Source organism: Petaurus breviceps, unplaced genomic scaffold (genome assembly GCF_028583685.1).
Source record: "Petaurus breviceps papuanus isolate PSGF00001 unplaced genomic scaffold, PetGlider_PUasm1.0 90504, whole genome shotgun sequence".
Classification (NCBI taxonomy): Eukaryota; Metazoa; Chordata; class Mammalia; order Diprotodontia; family Petauridae; genus Petaurus; species Petaurus breviceps.
In genome coordinates this window covers 943,444-961,188 of record NW_027187266.1, presented here as the reverse complement: position 1 = coordinate 961,188, position 17,745 = coordinate 943,444, and the positions used below count along the sequence as shown (strand labels likewise).

General features: G+C 37.9%; 1 protein-coding gene across 5 annotated transcripts in view; it reads right to left on the bottom strand.

The window, feature by feature from the left end:
• Window positions 1-1,670: 1,670 nt before the first annotated feature.
• CHGB (chromogranin B) overlaps window positions 1,671-17,745 on the bottom strand; it is a 183,639-nt gene continuing 167,564 nt past the window's right edge. For all 5 annotated transcript variants that reach the window (XM_069062778.1, XM_069062776.1, XM_069062777.1 and 2 more), the window contains 4 exons: window positions 16,333-16,379; window positions 13,897-13,990; window positions 4,426-6,203; window positions 1,671-2,073 (listed from right to left, as the gene is read on the bottom strand). In XM_069062778.1, the coding sequence (XP_068918879.1) occupies window positions 1,990-2,073; window positions 4,426-6,203; window positions 13,897-13,990; window positions 16,333-16,379 (2,003 nt within the window). In that variant the 3' untranslated portion in view covers window positions 1,671-1,989. The remainder of the gene's footprint in view (window positions 2,074-4,425; window positions 6,204-13,896; window positions 13,991-16,332; window positions 16,380-17,745) is intronic.

Genomic DNA, 17,745 nt, shown 5'->3' with positions numbered 1-17,745 from the left:
CTACTCCCCTCCCCCCCTCCTTCTCTCTTCTCCCCTCCCCTCTCTCTCCCTCTTCTGCCCCTTCTCTATTTCTTCTACCTCTCCCTCCCTCTATTAGCCCTTGGCCTTCCAGTTTAGTTTTTTTTTTCCTTTTATTAGCAATTTGGGTAACCACTGTTTTGGCTTTTGGATGCCCTGCAAAGGAAAAGGAGGGGTATGTGTGTGAGCATGTTCACAGACAGTTTCATATATCATAAAATAGTCATCAGTTGGATGTAGTAAGAAAAGGGTTGGGATCTTTTTGTAATTAGTCAATTTTAAGAAAAAGGAACTGACTTTAAATGACACTTAAATGACCATCTTCAGTGTTTCATTTAAGGTGGGGCAGTATTTATAACTAACCAATGATTATTTGAGTTAGGATAATTTGTTTTCAGATTGCTTACTTGGCTTTCTGAGTGTCAGGGCATGACCACATTTGAGTAGCTTTATTTTTCCCTGGTTAAAACAAGCTTCCATGGGGAAGCTAGGTGGTGTAGTGAATAGTGCATGGACCCTGGAACCAGGAGGACCTGAGTTCAAACCTGGACTCAGGTACTTGACACACTTACTAGCTGCATGATCTTGGACAAGTCACTTAACCCCAATTGCCTTGCCTTCCCCCTCAAAAAAAAATACATAAAAATAAGCTCCCATGGAAAGAGATATTTATCCATCTAACACTTTTAGAAAGGTAACCTGATAAAAACCTGGCTTTGCCAATGCACCCAGTTCTAAATTATGCATGATGGAGGAAAGCAAACATGGACAAATGAATTCACCTGTAATCCCCAGGCCTTACTACCTGTCAGTTGCCATCTCATCTCGTTCAAAACCAGAACCAAAACTGACAAGGAGAGAATTCTAGAAGTGCTAACAAGAAATGAACTGGCAGGTAATAAGTACCAAAGGAGAGAATCTTAGAATTTCAGAGCCTGAAAGAATCATGGGGCTTATTTACTCTGTTTCATTATAACAGTGTGGAAAACTGCAGTTGCAGGCTGCTCCTGTGACTCTGCTAAGTGTGGCAGATCAGGGCACTCAGATGTACAACTCCCTTAGCTTTTGTGTTCTGCTCATTATACCTGGCTGCTTTGTCAAATCCTAAATAATGAAAAATGTGTGCAGCTGGTGGCACAGAGGATAGAGTGCTGGGCCTGAAGAGAGGGAGACCTGAATTTAAATCTGGCCTCAGAAACTTACTAGCTGTGGGACCCTGGACAAGTCACTTAACCCTGTTTGCCTCAGTTTCTTCATCTATAAAATGAGCTGGAGAAGGAAATGGCAAACCACTCTAGTATCTTTGCCAAGAAAACCCTAAACTGGGGTCATGAGGAGTGAGACTTGACTAATTGACTATACAACGATACTTTAATGATTTTAAAGCTGATATATGCTGAGATTGTTGAAATGGCTTTTACCATTTTGAGTGTCGTATGTCTCTTCTACAAGGTGGCACAGAGTTTAACTGCTCTGTTATACATCCATTAGGCAACTCTACCCCATGCCTTCTGTAACTTCAGGAGGGTCACCCCCCATCTTTTACCTGGGAGAGCATTAAATCTAGATATATTGTTTCAGGCTACCAGCAGATTTTACCCAAATATCATACTCCTCCCTAACAGAACAAGAAAGTCAAGAAAGATGAAGTATTTGGTCCTAGATTATTTTTTTTTATTTTTTCAAATTAGAAGGCATAATATATTTCTGAAGGACAGTAGCACACTCATCACAAAGCATATTCAAATATAAGTTTATATGCTAAAATTCATGCTATTCAATAGCATCCTAGAAAACAATAAAGACATTTCCAACCGTGTAAATATACTGAGTGAACAGTAAACTCTACTAACTGTCTTTGGGTAAATGATACTTTCTGGTGGCAGCATATGCCAAGACTAGGTAGTATGAATGCATGTATATTAAAGCTACCCACTGCTGTGAAACACTATATCACTGCTCCCTGAGTGGTCACCCTCTCTGGGTACCACTGAATTTCTCCGCTATTTTCTGTAGTTCCATGTCCATCGCAGCCAAGTTTTCTAGTTCCTTCTCCTACAAAGAAATGAGAAAGAGGATTTAGACCAAGAAACAGGAGATCTAAACATAAATTTAGCTCTAGGTTTGAGATGGATGGGTTAAATAAAAGCAATGAGGCTTGAACCTCTAATCTGTGGGGCCAGACCATTCTGCTTACCATCTCTACCCCTTCTAGGATAAAATCTTAAAATTTTTCAAATGGAGGGAACTTCGAAATAAATGAGCCTATTCCCCATTTTACGAATGGAAAAACTTATGCTCAGAGAGCTGGTGACTTCCCTAAAGTTACACAGGTAGGTAGTGATAATCTTCTGATTCATTCTCCATTGCCCTTTTCACCACTCTACACTTTCCTAGACCAGGAAAAGAGCTACAAGCAAAGTTTTAACTCTTCTTTTGTGAGATAGATTTGGGATTAGGGAAAGGATACAAAAATGCCCCTAGAGCATGGTTCTTAACTCGGAATCCATGAACTTTTAAAAGTATATTTCTATTAAGTCTTTAAATACAATTGCTTTTCTTTGTCATCCTCCATATTTTACTTTATGAATTTTATTTTATTTTTGCCTTTTGGAGGGCAATTGGGGTTAAGTAACTTGCCCAAGGTTACACGATTAGTTTGTGTGTGTATGTGTGTATGTGTGTGTGTGTGTGTGGGTATGGGTGTGGGTGTGGGCATGTGGGTGTTAAGTGTCTGAGGCTGGAACCGAACTTGGGTCCTCCTGACTCTGGGGCCGGCGCTTTACTCACTGCACTACCTAGCCGCCCTACTTTATGACTTTTAAAACATGATTCTGAGAAAGTGTTCATAGGCTTCATTAGCCTGCTAGAGGGGTCCATGACACAAAAAAGATTAAGAAGCCCTGCCCTAGAGATTTCTTCCAGTCTTCTGACTGTATAAAGGGGAGGATATATTTCAAAAGTACTCTGTCTAATGCCATTCTTTGAGAGCTGACTTGGGCCTTCAATTTTCTCCAACTGGGGGCTGAAAGAACCTAAGAAAACTTAGAGAAAGTCAGGTACAGTGCTCCAAATAGTTATAAAATAGTAACCATGGTGAACACAAACTCTGATGTCCCCAGGATTTCCTTTTTTTTTTCCTCCAGCTGGTAACATGGTAAAGTTGGTAGCTATGAAATTCCAACCAGCTGTTTGGAAGATGGTTTATACAAATTGAAATGTGTTAAAAAGTTTGAGAAGAGAGAAAAATAAATAATCACACCTTGATAAAGTGGAGGATTCTCTGTAATGATTAGATAAAACCTGAAGAAATGGTTTCCAAACTTCTCTTGACAACAGAGCTTTGTGACAGGGTATTTCACCACTCTTTCTTCCACCACATGTTTCTAAATTTACAAAAATTTCCCATGGCCACTGTTTCTCTAACTTAACAACGTTTTCATTCTTACTCATTCTATAACCCTACTAAGCATTAGTCTTTAAAAGACCACATTTGGTAGATGAGGCTCCTTGAGTGACAAATGTCCCTAATAATCTATTACATCACATGCTTTGGTGTGTATTTACAGGAATTAGTCTTGAGAAAGGGGGGAATTTAGAGCCGGTGGTTTAGATTACTTTTTCCTATTTTAATACCCAGGTACAGCATGGAATAGTGAATTAAGAATTGTCATCACAGTAAGACCTAGTTCAAGTGTTTCCTCTGACATACTGACAATGCGACTCTGGGGAACTCACTTAACCTCTCAGTGCTACAAATAACTCTACATCATTTATAAAGCACTTGCCAGTCAGCATCGGTATTGTTCCTTCTACCTGCAGCAATGAAAGTACACATCTGGATCCAGTCCCACTCCCATCCCTCCAATCTGACAAGCTGAAAAGACCACGTGATGCCAATCTTACTTAGGGACATTGTGACTTTTGTTCATTCTAAGTGAATCAATTAGGAAAAGGTGCATTGCTTAGGCAGAAAGCATCAGCTTTGATAAAAACGATCTCCACAAATTTGAAATTCTACTTTATTGGTTTCCTTTGTCTTGCACCAGAACTATTAGCCAGAAACTAAACAAATTCAGTTCACCTGCTTTCATAATCTGTGTCTCCTTTAGGACTAGAGGCACTAATGAACTGTAAAATCAACAAGAATCAAGCAGTGGGAAAAAGGTAGTCATGGAAATAAGGACCTTGTTTATGTAGCTGTGCCTTCCTCCTTCTTCCCCCCCCCCCCCACCCCAAACATAGGTAATCAAGCCTAGAAGGAGACTATATTTCATTAGGAGAGGTAAATTCCCTCTGTAATTTTTCTTCCCTTTAACTTCCTCCATTTGCTGATAACAGATATTCTTGGACTCATCTGTCACTAAGCATTGACAAACTTCTTCAAATACAATTCAAAGGCCATACCTCTTCCTCTGTTAGAGGCCTCTGACCAAGGCCACCATTCTCATTCCTGATCATCTGGTGTTTTCTCATTTCCTCATCAGAGTTATAGAATTCTGGAAATTCATCAGACTTCTTCCTGTAATTGAGAAGCTGGGCAAGTTCATCAACTCTGTCATATTGCTTTTTCAGATCATATTTGGGGATGCTGATGAGATTTCTCTTCTCATTATGTTCCTGATTCATGTCTTCTACAAGTGGCTTTTTATCCCACCAGTCATAATCATTGTAGTCAGGGAAGAAAGTCTTTTCATTTAGGCTAGATCTGTTTTCCTCTTCATTCTTGGGAAACTGATCACTTGTTCTGTCCTTTTCTTCAAAATGTCTGTTCTTCCACTGGAGGGGTTCATAATAAGGACTGTATGGAATCCCTAATCTCTTCATCTTCTCTTCTGCATGATGGACATTAAACTCCTTTTCTTGAAACCTTGCTCCCTCTCCATTATTTTCACCATCTTCATCTTCTCTCTGCTGCCACTTTTCTATATCACCTTCCTCACTATTTCTCTTATCATGGTCCAAATAACTTCGGTCTTGCTCTTTCCTTCCCCTAGGACGCCTCCTTTCATTATCCATGTTGTTTTCTTTCGCATAATGTTGTCTTTCACTGGAATACCTTTTATCATCTCTATTTCCATGAGTGGAATGCACACCTGGTTCTTGTTCCCTGTCTCCATGATGGGGGCTCTTGTCCTCATCAGAATGCCTCTCTTCCTCACTTTCTCCATCATAGTGATGTCCCACTTCTTCAATTTGTCTGTTGTGATGGTTTCTTTTCTCTTCTTCTTCCTGGATCTCCTCATTGTGATGTCTCTTATCTTTGTACTCTTCACTTGCCCTGTCACTATATCTTTCTTCCTCAAGATCATCAAAACCATGGCTCCTGTGGTAATTCCCCTTCTCTTCATGATAACTTGGTTCATCCTGTACATCTTCATAACTGTTTTTGTGATGGCCTCTCTTGTCCCAGAAATGGTCCTTATCTTCATTTGATTCCTCAGACTCAAGTGTGTCTCTTCTTTCTTCAGAATGAGCTTTCCTCTCTTCAAAGGACTGATCCAGTCTATATCTCCTGTGATGGTGCCTAGGTTTCAACCGGCGTCTGGTCACTTCAGAGACAGAAGCCTCTTCACTTTCATCTGGTTCTGCACTTCTGTGTTGATTTTTAGACTCCCAGCCACGTTTTTCGCTGCTATTCCTCTCTTCACTCTCTTCTTCACTCTCTTCGCTGCTTTTTTCTTGGCTATGTGTCTTTTCAGAGTGCTCCACAGGGTATCTGTTATTTTTGGCTGCAGACTCTTCATTGATCTTAGTGGTGGCTTGGTTTCTTTTGTCAAGAAAGGTATTTTGAACCTCCCCTGACTCTTCATAGAGATGTTTCTCTTGACTTCCTTCTTCACTGTGATCACTTTTTTTATATTTCTCAATTTCCCCTTCTACCCTTTCCCTTTCTTTCTCATTGCTATTTTCCGGCTGGTGCTTTCTTGTCTCTTTAAAGCCTTGGTCTTCATGAAGATGAAAACTTGGTTGATACTTTCTTCTTTCTTCCTTATCTTCTTCCTCCTGCTGAAGCTTTTCTGTGTCTTCCTCCATTTGCCTTTTAGATTCTTCTTCTCCTGGGTTTTCCTCCTCCAAACTCATAGGTACATGAGTTTCTCCATTAGTTGGATCTCTTAACAACCTAACTGCAAATTTGGACTTTTCACTTTCATTTTCTGTTTCATCTTTGTCCTGTTGCCCACCTAAAATAAAAATTTCAAAGAGCACAGTGTAACTCATAAACTGTTTCAAACTATTCAATAATTATTAATTTATGACTTCCATATATCCTCAGGCTGCTGAGGTATAAACTTAAGTAGATGGCCTCTGAGTACCTTTCTTTTTTTTTTCTTAATTTTTTTCCACATTTATTTATTTATTTTTAACTTATGGATTAAAACAAGCATTTCCATTGCATAGTATAATAAGAAAGATGATTGTACATGAAACTGCAAATCTATTATGTACAACTTGCTATTCCTTTTAAATATATAATAAAGTTATCATATAAATTTCTTTTTTTCTACCAACATATTCCATTTTATTAGAGGAAAGAATATAGATATTAATATATAAACATTCAAATGTAGCATCAGAATCATCTTAGAAGTAGAAGAGATCATCCCCTTTTCTGTGGATAAGCATACTGAATCTCAGCAAAGTCAAATATATTAACACTTATATCTCTATTTGTGTGTGTCTCTATCATAATATGAGTCTCAGGATCATTCTTTATTGTATTCATCCTGATCCTAAGAATAGAAAGATTATTAAGTAAGATGGAGACATGATCACAGATTCACTAAATTTAATCAAGGTAAACAGCTAATTTGTATAACTCAAGTGACAAAATAAATCCTCTTCTCTATCCCCCAAATGATCCATTTTGGTAATCTATAATCATCAAATCAATTAGGACAATGAATGAATCTCTTAATTTGTGCTATATAGATAACACCTAAGAGTTAAAAAAGGCTGGGAAATAATAAAGGAGGAAGAGATATGGAAACCCTCTAACAAAAAGGGGCAGTGAAACGTCCAGGGAAAGGTCACTTGCTACTTTGTAAAATAGTTCATTCCATTTTCAGAGAGCTGCAGATGTTGCAAAGTCTTTTTTTTTTTTAATTGAGCTGAAATTTGTGCTATTAAAACTTTCACTCATAAGGCCTCAATTATAGTTGATGGATCTAACAATAAGTCAAATCCCTCTTTCACATGACAGCCCTTCATATATTTGAAGACAGCTACTATACTCCCTTTCTTTTCTAAGCTAAATAGCCCTAGTCTTTTGAGATCTTCCTAATATGACAATTTTAAGAGTCCTCATCATCCTGGTCTTCTTCCTCTGGACATGTTCCCGTTTATCAATATCTCTTTTATATGTGATGCCCAGAATTTAGCCTAACACTCTAGATACAGTGACAAGCCTAGAGTAGTATTATTATCTCCCCTATTCTGGATCCTGTACATAAACACATTAACTTTTTTGGGCAAACTCAGCACACTATTTTTTTTTAAGCAATCGGGGTTAAGTAACTTGCTCAAGGTTACAAGGCCAGTTATTTCTGGGTGTGGTGCTAAGTATCTGAGCCCGGATTTAATCCCCAGGTTATCCCGACACTGGAGCCGGTGCTCTTTACTTGCTGAGCCACCTGGCCGCCCCAACTCAGCACACTATTGATTCAAAGTAGGCTTGTCATCAATTAAAATTCCTAAATATCCTGTGAATATATTGCTATTAAACCACATCTCTCCAGTCTACCCTTGTCAATTTATTTGTTCAGTGTAAGTACAGGGCTAAAGTTAGCTGTATTAAATGTCATCTTAGCAGAATTGGTTCATTAAATCTCCCTGTCCTTTTTGGGGAAAATAAAGAACAAAACAAAACTCTGTCATTCAACATATAAGCTGCTCCCTCCAGTTTTTGTGGCATTTGTAAATTGGATACATCTGCCACATATCCTTTTCCAAATTGCTGAAGAAAACGTTAAACATGATAAGGTCAAGGATAACAAGCCTCCTAGGCTAGTACTGATCCATTAATCAACATTCTTTGGCTACTATTATTCAATTACCTATGAATCTAGCTATCTGTCCTATCATGCAACCTCCATTTCTCCATCTTATCCCCAAGGATCTCAATACCTCCTCAAATCTACAAACACTGTGTCTATAACATTGCATAGTAATCTGACTAAAAAAGAAAATGCTTTTAGTCTGTCATAATTTTCTCTTGCTTCCTAATGGTTATTGTTTCCCTCTTTACAGCAATGTGTAATATTGTCTACATTCAGAGGCACCAAGCACACATCTTAGCAAGAGTTAACTGCAAAAAATATCCTTTCAGACATCCCATTGATCTCAGAGGCTGTTCAGGGAGTATGTGTTTCTATTCCTTAGCACATAAACTGGCAAGATAATGACCGTTAGATTACATATTTTACAAGGCAATTGAGATTTTATCATTCTAATTATTCTTTGCTATAGATTACATTCAGCTGCAACTGTGATGTGTTGCTTTATCAGTTTCAGTTTTGTTGACTTGGAAATTTAACACCATCATAGGAAATGGGAGGGTCTATTTAGTTAAGCAGAAAAAATTAAGGTAGGAAAAGTAGTCATTCTCAAGATATAGGTAAATTTCAGAGTCTGAAAGGTTAGAAATAAAAAAAAGCAGCATTTATTAGCAGGGTTGAATGGTGATCCTAGGGTAGGGGGCTTGTTTCCTACTTTGTGCTGAGTTGTGGGTATGAGTCATCTTTGATCATAGCCAGAGAGAGGTTAAGGTCACACTTCTGCATCCAAGTGAAAATTCCCTCTGAATGAGACAAGAACAGTTGCTATGATTAAAAACCACAAAAGATGTTTTGTTTTGAATTTTTCTCCAATTAAAAAGGTTCTTGTTTGAAGAAACATTGTCCAAACTGTAATACACTGCTAAATTTAGCTGTAAACCATAGCAGATGATAATAAATGAAGGCTACAATTACAGCTCATAAGCATAAGAATCTTCCTTTAGGGAATGAAATACTAAACCACAAAATTAAGTTGTGACAAGTTCCACAATTTAATTTCAAAGTCACTAGAATAACCAAAAAAGCCATTCAATTTATAAGCATTATGGTATAGTGGAAATAGGATTGTATAAGGAGTCAAGAGTTCTGTGTTTGAGTCCCAGCTACAATACTTACTAGCTATTTGTCCTTGGGAAAGTCACTTAACATCTGTAAGCCTCAGTTTATTCATCTGTAAAATGAGAATAATAATATTTGCCTTACCCATTTCCCAGGACTGTTTTGATCAAAGTGCTTTATAAACCTTAAAACAGTATGCATATGTGAGTTATTATGTTGCATAAATTGTAGCATTACAGATATTAGTCAAAAGTTAGTCTTTGCTATAGAAGGGATCCGTTCTATAGAATGATTAGGAGATTGGGCTGGATGATTTCTAAGATCTTTCCAATTCTAAGACTCTCTAGTTTTGAAAATTTTAAATTTCTATGATTCTCATTTTTCTGAAGTTTTTGTTTTTATCCAAGGACTACATACTGGTTTCAAGAGGAGTTAATAGAGAGGTGAAATAGGGAAAGGGAAAGGAGAAGACTAAAAAATTTTAAAAAAAGAGCAGTGAATCCAAGGGAGATTCGAAAGCAAGTCACTCAAAAACAAGGATCAGCAATTTCTTTAACATTCTGGGCCAATGAAGCCAATTGGTACACTTACAACAGAGAAGAAAGAAAGGAAAAGGAAAAAGAAAGTATAGAAAAGGAAGATATTGGCATATAAGGACCTCAAGTCAAAGCTACATCATTTGATTATTACTGACTTTCTCTAGGGCTCTCTCATTGACCACGAGAGCTCAGGCTCTTAGTCACTGACCACTAGAGGGCCTAGATTCTAGAAAGCAGAGACTTTACTAAGGACTCATAAGCAGAGATTTTTATGGTGAATGAAGGGCATTTATGCTGGCAAATGAATGGCATGGAAAGGAGAAATGTGTTTGTTTATGTTTATGCTCTAGAAGACCATCCTATTGTTCTGTGCACACAGATAGACACAGAAATTCACCCTTTCATCATCTACTTCTTCTAGAGAAGGGAGGAAGAAGATACAAAAAAAGAAAAGATGTATGGAGGGTAGAGTCTTAGAAATTACAAATAATTACCTCTGGTTCCCTAAAAGTGTTATGCACACCAGTGGAGAGATAACCTCCAGCCTACATTGGGTGTTTGGATAGCACCAAGTTATTCTTTTACCAAACATTCAATGAGTATTTTTACTTGTTTTGTAGAAGAGATTAAGGAGGAAAGGAAAAATAAAAGGCTTCATTCCACTATTTCTAACTCAAAAAAATTTTTAAGAGTGGAGAAGGGTTAAAAAAAATGAATCTTTTTGATTTGTTTTTATCTGGTGTGATTTTTGCACACAGTTTAAAAAGGACACATGATTTTGGAAAACACCTTAGTTATATCTATTCTTACTAAGTCCTGCACTGTGTTCATTCAGATCATAATTAAAATCAAAGCCATCATCAATGCCCCAGGCACCCTAGATACAAGAAATTGGCCCTATAAACATTCTGCTTCAAGTTGGAGTTGTAATCCACATATATCTTTTCTATTCTAACAGGACCCATACTGAAAGAGACTTTGAAGAATGCTTCATTTTTCAATCTTTTCTCCCAATCTGTCTTCCCTTATATTCTCCTCTATTCTCACTCCATTTCCAATGCCATCATTTAAAATATTGTTCTTTAAAGGAGGTGTGTTGTTAGTTGAATTAAGATCAATATCAAGGGGCGGCCAGGTGGCTCAGTGAGTAAGAGCACCGGCCGCAGAGTCAGGATCACCTGGGATTGAATCCAGGCTCTGATACTTAGCACCACACCCAGAAATAACTGGCCATGTAACCTTGAGCAAGTTACTTAACCCCAACTGCTTTAAAAAAAAAAAGATCAATATCAACTGGGAAGTAGGTTTCTATTAATGTGCCATAGAGGTCTGACCTTAGTTACATGCAGTTTAATATATCTCCACTATATCTGGGGACTAAAGGAAAAAAAAATTGAAGGGTTAAATTTCATTTGGCTGACATTCAAGTTTCTAGATAGTGAGTGCACAATCTGGACTGATCAGACTTGATAAGTCTACTACATTGTCTCAAATCCAGTTATCTCTATTTTTGGATGACTTGAGAGAAGAGATGAGCACATTATACTGCAGGGTGGCTCTAACATACTGAATATATATTTAATATGTATATATACATATATATATATAGCATGTTGAATAAAAGTATGCCAGCATCTAACTTCAATGAATAATGAATATAGCTGAATGCCAAGACAGAGAAATCAGAATCAACTCCTTTTCAGGGATCTTCAATATTCCTCTTTTTCACTTTCTTCTTACCATATGCCAACAAAAAAGCTCATCTTCCCTATTCACCACCACCAACAAAAGTTTCTAACCAAGTCAAAAATCTCTCTCCATACCTTCGCTGCCCAGCTTCTTGAAACAATTTTTCCCTCTTCCTTGATTCCCACTCCTCAGCTCCTTGCAATCTGATTTTCAGACCATGTGTAATGGGAAAGTAAATTTTGAAGATCTTCCCTGCCCCTAGGCTAAAGTGACCTGAAGCCTGGGGTGGGAGGCTTGTTTTTCAGTAGATACTTCTTGATTGGCCAGTGAGTCAATAAGGTTGTTACATTCTCTGAGCCAGGAGAAGACTATATAAGCCCTGATGTGTAGCTTTGTTTTGGGGCTCACTTTGAGAAGTATTCTATGATTTGATGAAACTATGGGAAGCTGTTGTTAAGAGTCCCCCAGTTTGAAAAACCCAGATGTTGAAAACCAGATGTTGATTTGGTATGGATGTAATGGTTGGACAGTTTGGAAACTGTCTACTTGATCTGTTTCTCTGTCTTGATAATTCTGTCTGTATATTCTGAAGTTCGGGGTGCTGACCTTTTTCCCCTGAACTAGGTAAACGATACATGTTTGACTGATTAAAGTAAGCTTGTTAACCCATTTTGAGTTGCTTTCCTTTAACAAAGCAGATCCAAGAACTTGTATTGGCAGCCACCCTGGGGATGCTGGGGTGCTTGCTGCTACACCATGCTACTAAAACTACTCTTTTAGAGATATCAATAACCTCCTAATCATGAAATCCAGTGAGCTTTAAAAAATCCTCATTCTCCTTGACCTTTCTGCAGCTGGATATTCTATCCTCTCTAGCCTTCAGAAACATCTCTCTCTCTCTCTGTCTCTCTCTCTCTGTCTCTCTGTCTCTCTCTCTCTTGTTTCTCATCTTCTTCCTGCCATTTATAGTGGATGTTCCCAAAGGTTGTCTTTGGCCTTTCCTCTTCTCTTTATATTATCTACTTTAGCAATACTATTTATTTGACTACCTCTTTCTTCTAACATTCTTTTAATTTTCTATCTATGGCATCACTATCCACCTATTCTTGGTGTTTTTTTTTTAATCTTTCCTCTCCCTTAGCTCTATCCAGTCACCTACCAGGTCCTATCAATTCTAACCCCAACAAAATGTCCCTTCTCTCTGTTTGCACTATTACCATCTTATTAGAAGCCCATATTACCACCTGCTTGAACCACGGCAATAATCACTTAACAAACCTTCCAAACTCTATTGTCTTCCCGTGTCAATCAATTATTCATAATTCTATCAGATTAGTCCTGCTTTTGAATAGATTTAATCATATCAATAGTCAAAAATCTACAGTAGCTCCCTATCATATACCAAATAAAATTGAAATTCCTTTGCCTGACATTCAAGACCCTCCACAATATGACACCACCCTACCTTTCTAGTTGCACCTCTACTATTCTCTTCCCTGAATTCTGCAACTACAACCAAATTGGATTGCTTACTGTTACTTTGACTACTCTCTGTGCTTTCCTACATTTGGAGCTCTGCTAACATTTTCCCCAATACATGATATTCCCTCCTTCACTGCCTTCATCTATTGAAATTCTAACTCTTCTTTAAAATTCAACTCAAATGCCATCTCTTCCATGAAGCCTTTCCTGATTTCCCTCTACCCCTAATCAGTAATCAACAATGACCTAACCCTAACTCACTTGAGACTCACATAACACTTTGTTTACACCTCTCTAAACTATTTGCCATATATTCTTTCATGTTACAAGTATTTGTCTATGCGTCATAATCCCTAATTTTATTAGACTTTAAGCCCTGTGTCTTTTTCAGATTTTGCTTCTCCCTCAGTGTCCAGCAAAGTTTTCCAAACACAATAGGCATTTAGTAAATTGCTGCTAAGATGAGCTATATAAAATGCTACAGCTAAAAGTCAAGTAAGAGATCATCAAATCTTCTGACACTACCTGTATGACTTTCGGAAGATCACCTAACCTTCCTGGCCTCATTTTCCTCATCTGTCAAATGAGGGGTCACATAGTTTAACTAGTGACAGAACTGGGACTAGAATTCAGGTCTTATGCTGTCCAGCCTAGCCATCTTTCTCCCCCACTATTCTGCCAGAAGTAGGGTTGTGCTGGAGACAGCTTGTACCAGCTTGCAAGAGCCAATTATTAAATTTTCAGTGTGAGAGCATTTGCCCCTCAGAAGTCATCAATTGCCATAAATCAGGGTTTGACTTTTTGTTTGGTTGTTTGTCTAGACTTAGAAAGTGATGGGGAAAATGTTAATAAAGCAGATTAAACTTTTAAAGCTTGTCATGTGTGCATTTTCCTCCCTGAGGGTCAGTTGTTAAACCTTTCCCAACACATCCATGATCAGAAGCCATGTGGTTGCCAAATTAAAGTGAAATTGAACCCCAGTCTAAAAGGGGAGGCTGCTGAGTACCATCAAGTCTTTCAGCTCAAATCAGGGACCACAAGATTACACTTACCCTTCTTCAGGATTTTCCTGCACTCCAGACTTATGGGAGGAGCATTTGGTCTTGCTAAAGCATTGGAAAGGACCTCTACTATGCAGCGTGTCACCTAGAGAAAGAGAAAATTTCATTAGCAGAATCTTAATAGTTCAGTCTAGGGCACTACCTAAAAAAGGCATCCAAGAGGGCAAATCAATGTGTCACGTACCTGTGAAGTATACAGGACATATAAATTACAGATATTACACCTAGCAAAAAACCTAGTTATTCTTATAGCATTAATTCAGATTTATAATTGGAATTTATTTCTAAAGACATATACTCTAAAATGTTCATATAATTTTGCTTCATGGTAGGACAAAGATGAAACACCATAATACATAAGACTATATAATGAAGTTTTGATACTGATAGGAAAATAAATAAGCATGTGAATCTAAAAGAGAAATACATATGATTATTGATATTTAAAATAATTAGCAAATATTTGTTAAGTGCCTATCATGTATAATACAATTCTACTAGGCACTATGAGAAATCAGAAGTGCAAGTCACTGATACTACCTTTAAGGAGAATAGAGATGATAGAGATAATTACATATGTATACTGATAATTTATGCAGATTTAGGGACAACTGGATCAGAAGATTTATTGGGAATACTTGCATAAAATCTAGTGGATATAGTAAAAAGATAATTTGATAAAGGGAAATTAAGTAGAACATCTCTCTTCTGAGACACTGAATCATAGGAATATAGATTTTCGAGTTGGAAGAGACATTAGAGACTATCCAGTACACCAATACTCATTTTAAAGTTGATGAAACTAGGTTTCAAGTAAAGTTAAATGACTTACTCAGGGTTATATGACTATTAAATGGCAGAATCAAGACTAGAACTCAGGTCTTCTGAGTCAGGTTCACTTCTTTTCTATTATACTAAGATGCTTCCACCAATTCAAAATAGCAAATGTCAAGTGCCAAATTAAAGGCATAAATAATAAGCATAATTAGAATTCAGAGGAAAAAGAAATATTTAGATCAGGGACCTGGGCAAGTAAGGCTTCCTGCCTGGGAAAATAAAACTTAATCTGGGACTTGAATGAGTAGCACTTCAATATGTGAAAGGAACAGGGAAATAAAGAAATGTTTTTCTGAGCTTCTCAAGATGGGTATCATTTACTTCTTTTGTGTCTCCCATAGTCTCTAGCACAATACCAAGCACAAATTAGGCTCTCAAAGGTAGGGGGAGAGTGGTATGTATGTAGAAGTGATGGAGGTGCCAAAAGACAAAAGTGTCAAAGAAACAGAAAAATAGAAGACAGCAGAAGAAAATTGAGAAGGGGACACAGACAAGCTGGACAGTGTTGGTGCTACTCTGTTAAATATATACTTTAAAAAAAAATATGTGTAAATAATAGAGATTCCTGGTTTTATATACAATCCTTTTTTTTCCTCCCTCTTTGTATATATAGATATTCATGTTTGTTGATACTTTTCAAGGTCACAAATTTTTTTTTAAAAAAGGAAAAGAAAGAAAATTTGGGGCAAAAGAAGTGTGTGTGACCTTGTCTAGATTCGAAAGTATTTAGTTCAAAGCATACCAGAAGGAAATTATTGTGCAAGATTGGGACCTCTTTCATTTTCCAATATTGGACCATTGCCTCATCTAGGATTGTGCTAGGGGAGTATGAGAGAAGAAGGCATCCAGTCGTATTACTTTGACTGATTCTGAAAGAGCCAAGACCTCCAGGTGGCAAAGTTAGTTTCAGACCTTAGGGCTGTAGTGTAAGGGGATCTACAAAGCCTTTCTAGGTAATCTCTGGCTGCTTGTTCCATACCTCTCCAGCTACTTGGTATTTATTCTGTTTTTAATTGTATACAAACAGTTTTCTTCTCTGATAGAATGTAGCTCCTTGAGAGCACAGACTTTCATTTTTTGTTTTTGTTCTTTAATACCTAGCACGAGGGGCGGCCAGGTGGCTCATAGAGTAAGAGCACCAGCTCCAGTGTTGGGATGACCTGGAGATCGAATCCTGGGCTCAGACACTCAGCACCACACCCAGAAATAACTGGCCATGTAACCTTGAGCAAGTTACTTAACCCCGATTGCTTAAAAATATATACCTAGCACAGTACCTAGTACACAGTAGGTACTTAATAGCTGCTTGTTGACTGACTCAAGGGATCAGATTTTTGTAGCAAACTGTGAAACTTGACTTTTTTAACCATAGAAAATTTAAATTTCACAGCTGAAACCAGCAAGTGGTTTTGTCATCATATTGATGTTGAGGTTGGAGGAAGGGGAGAGGGGAAAAGATAAAATACCAGCATTTAAGAAAAATAAACACATTGGAGAGACAAAATTAGGCCTAGGAGGTGGATACTTTGGGGAGGTGGAGGGGAAGAGTGGAATTCTAGAATTATGCTTTTAACTACAATTTCAACTCACCATCTCTTCTGTGTGGTCTCCTTTATCCACTGGCATGGAACTGACAGCTTTAGCAGAGGGTAGAGAAAAAGTTGAAAGTTTTATGAATTGATTTAAAAAAACACACAACAAAACTAAAATATATGAATCAAAATTCACAACATTCACATCTCTCCATGAGACAATTACAATAACTCACACTTATATATCACTTTAAAGATTGCTAGGTGTTTTCCCACTTACAACTCTGTGTGACAGGCAATGTCCCTATTTTATAGGTGACAAAACTGAGGCTCAAGGAAGTCAGATGATTTGACCATGGTCACAAAGCTAAGTAAGTGTTGGGATTATGACTCAAATCCAAGATTCATGACTATAAATTCTGTGTTGTTTCCACTATACATTCTTTCAAGACAGAAGCAGAGAACTGAAGCTGTCCCTAGTGTAGATCAAATCTTCATGAATGTTTTAGATTTCAGGTTGGATTCTATGCTATACTTTTCTTTTTTCATTCTCTCTCTCTTTCCCTCCCTCCCTCCCTCTCTCTACCCCACCCGTCTCTCTCCTTCCCCCTGCAGCCCTTCCTGTCAGCAGTTGGGAGAGTTACTGGTACTCAAGTCTACAGCAGAGCAGGAACAAAGCCAAGCAAGTTTTGAAAATGACACTCATTTGCAGTGGAAATTGTCCCTGTGTGGTATTGTCCACTGGAGACTTTCTGCTTTTACTATGAAACATACAGCTTGCCTTATCACAGAATAAATACTAACATGCTAGGGATGGGGAATTTTTCTGGCTTTAAAAATATGTATACTTATCAAATATTTTTTTTTATTTTTTGGAGGGCAATTGGGGTTAAGTAACTTGCTCAGGGTCACACAGCTAGTGTGTGTGTGTGTGTGTGTATGTGTGTGTGTGTGTGTGTGTGTGTGTGTGTGTGTTAAGTGTCTGGGGCTGAATCCAAACTCAGGTCCTCCTGACTCCAGGGCCTGCACTCTACTCACTGTGCCACCTAGGTGCTCCCCAACATTTATCAAATATTAAATTTAAAAGTATCCTTTTTGCAATCTCTGTTTGCTGCACCCCTGGCAGCTTCTCACTTGGCCTGCCCCTAGTCCCATCTCTGCTTTGTAGCATCTTTTGTTATTATAGGTGCCAGTCTAGTTGAGCAGGTAGATGGAGTTTGAGGAGGGAGAGTGGAGGGGAGGCAGCTCTAGCAGCTGCCTCATAGGTGTTTAAAAAAAAAGGCATGAGGCTTATATAGTAAAATTAACCTATAATCTTTCTCTCCCTTCTCCTTATTCCCACCAGAAGGCAAAGGTTTGGGTCCCATTCCTCCTGCCCCCACCACCACCGGTTAAAAAAAAGTTTCTTAGCCTGTTCTTTCATGATTTGTTTCATCAAAGCTATGCTTGATATTCATTTTAACCTAGTTTT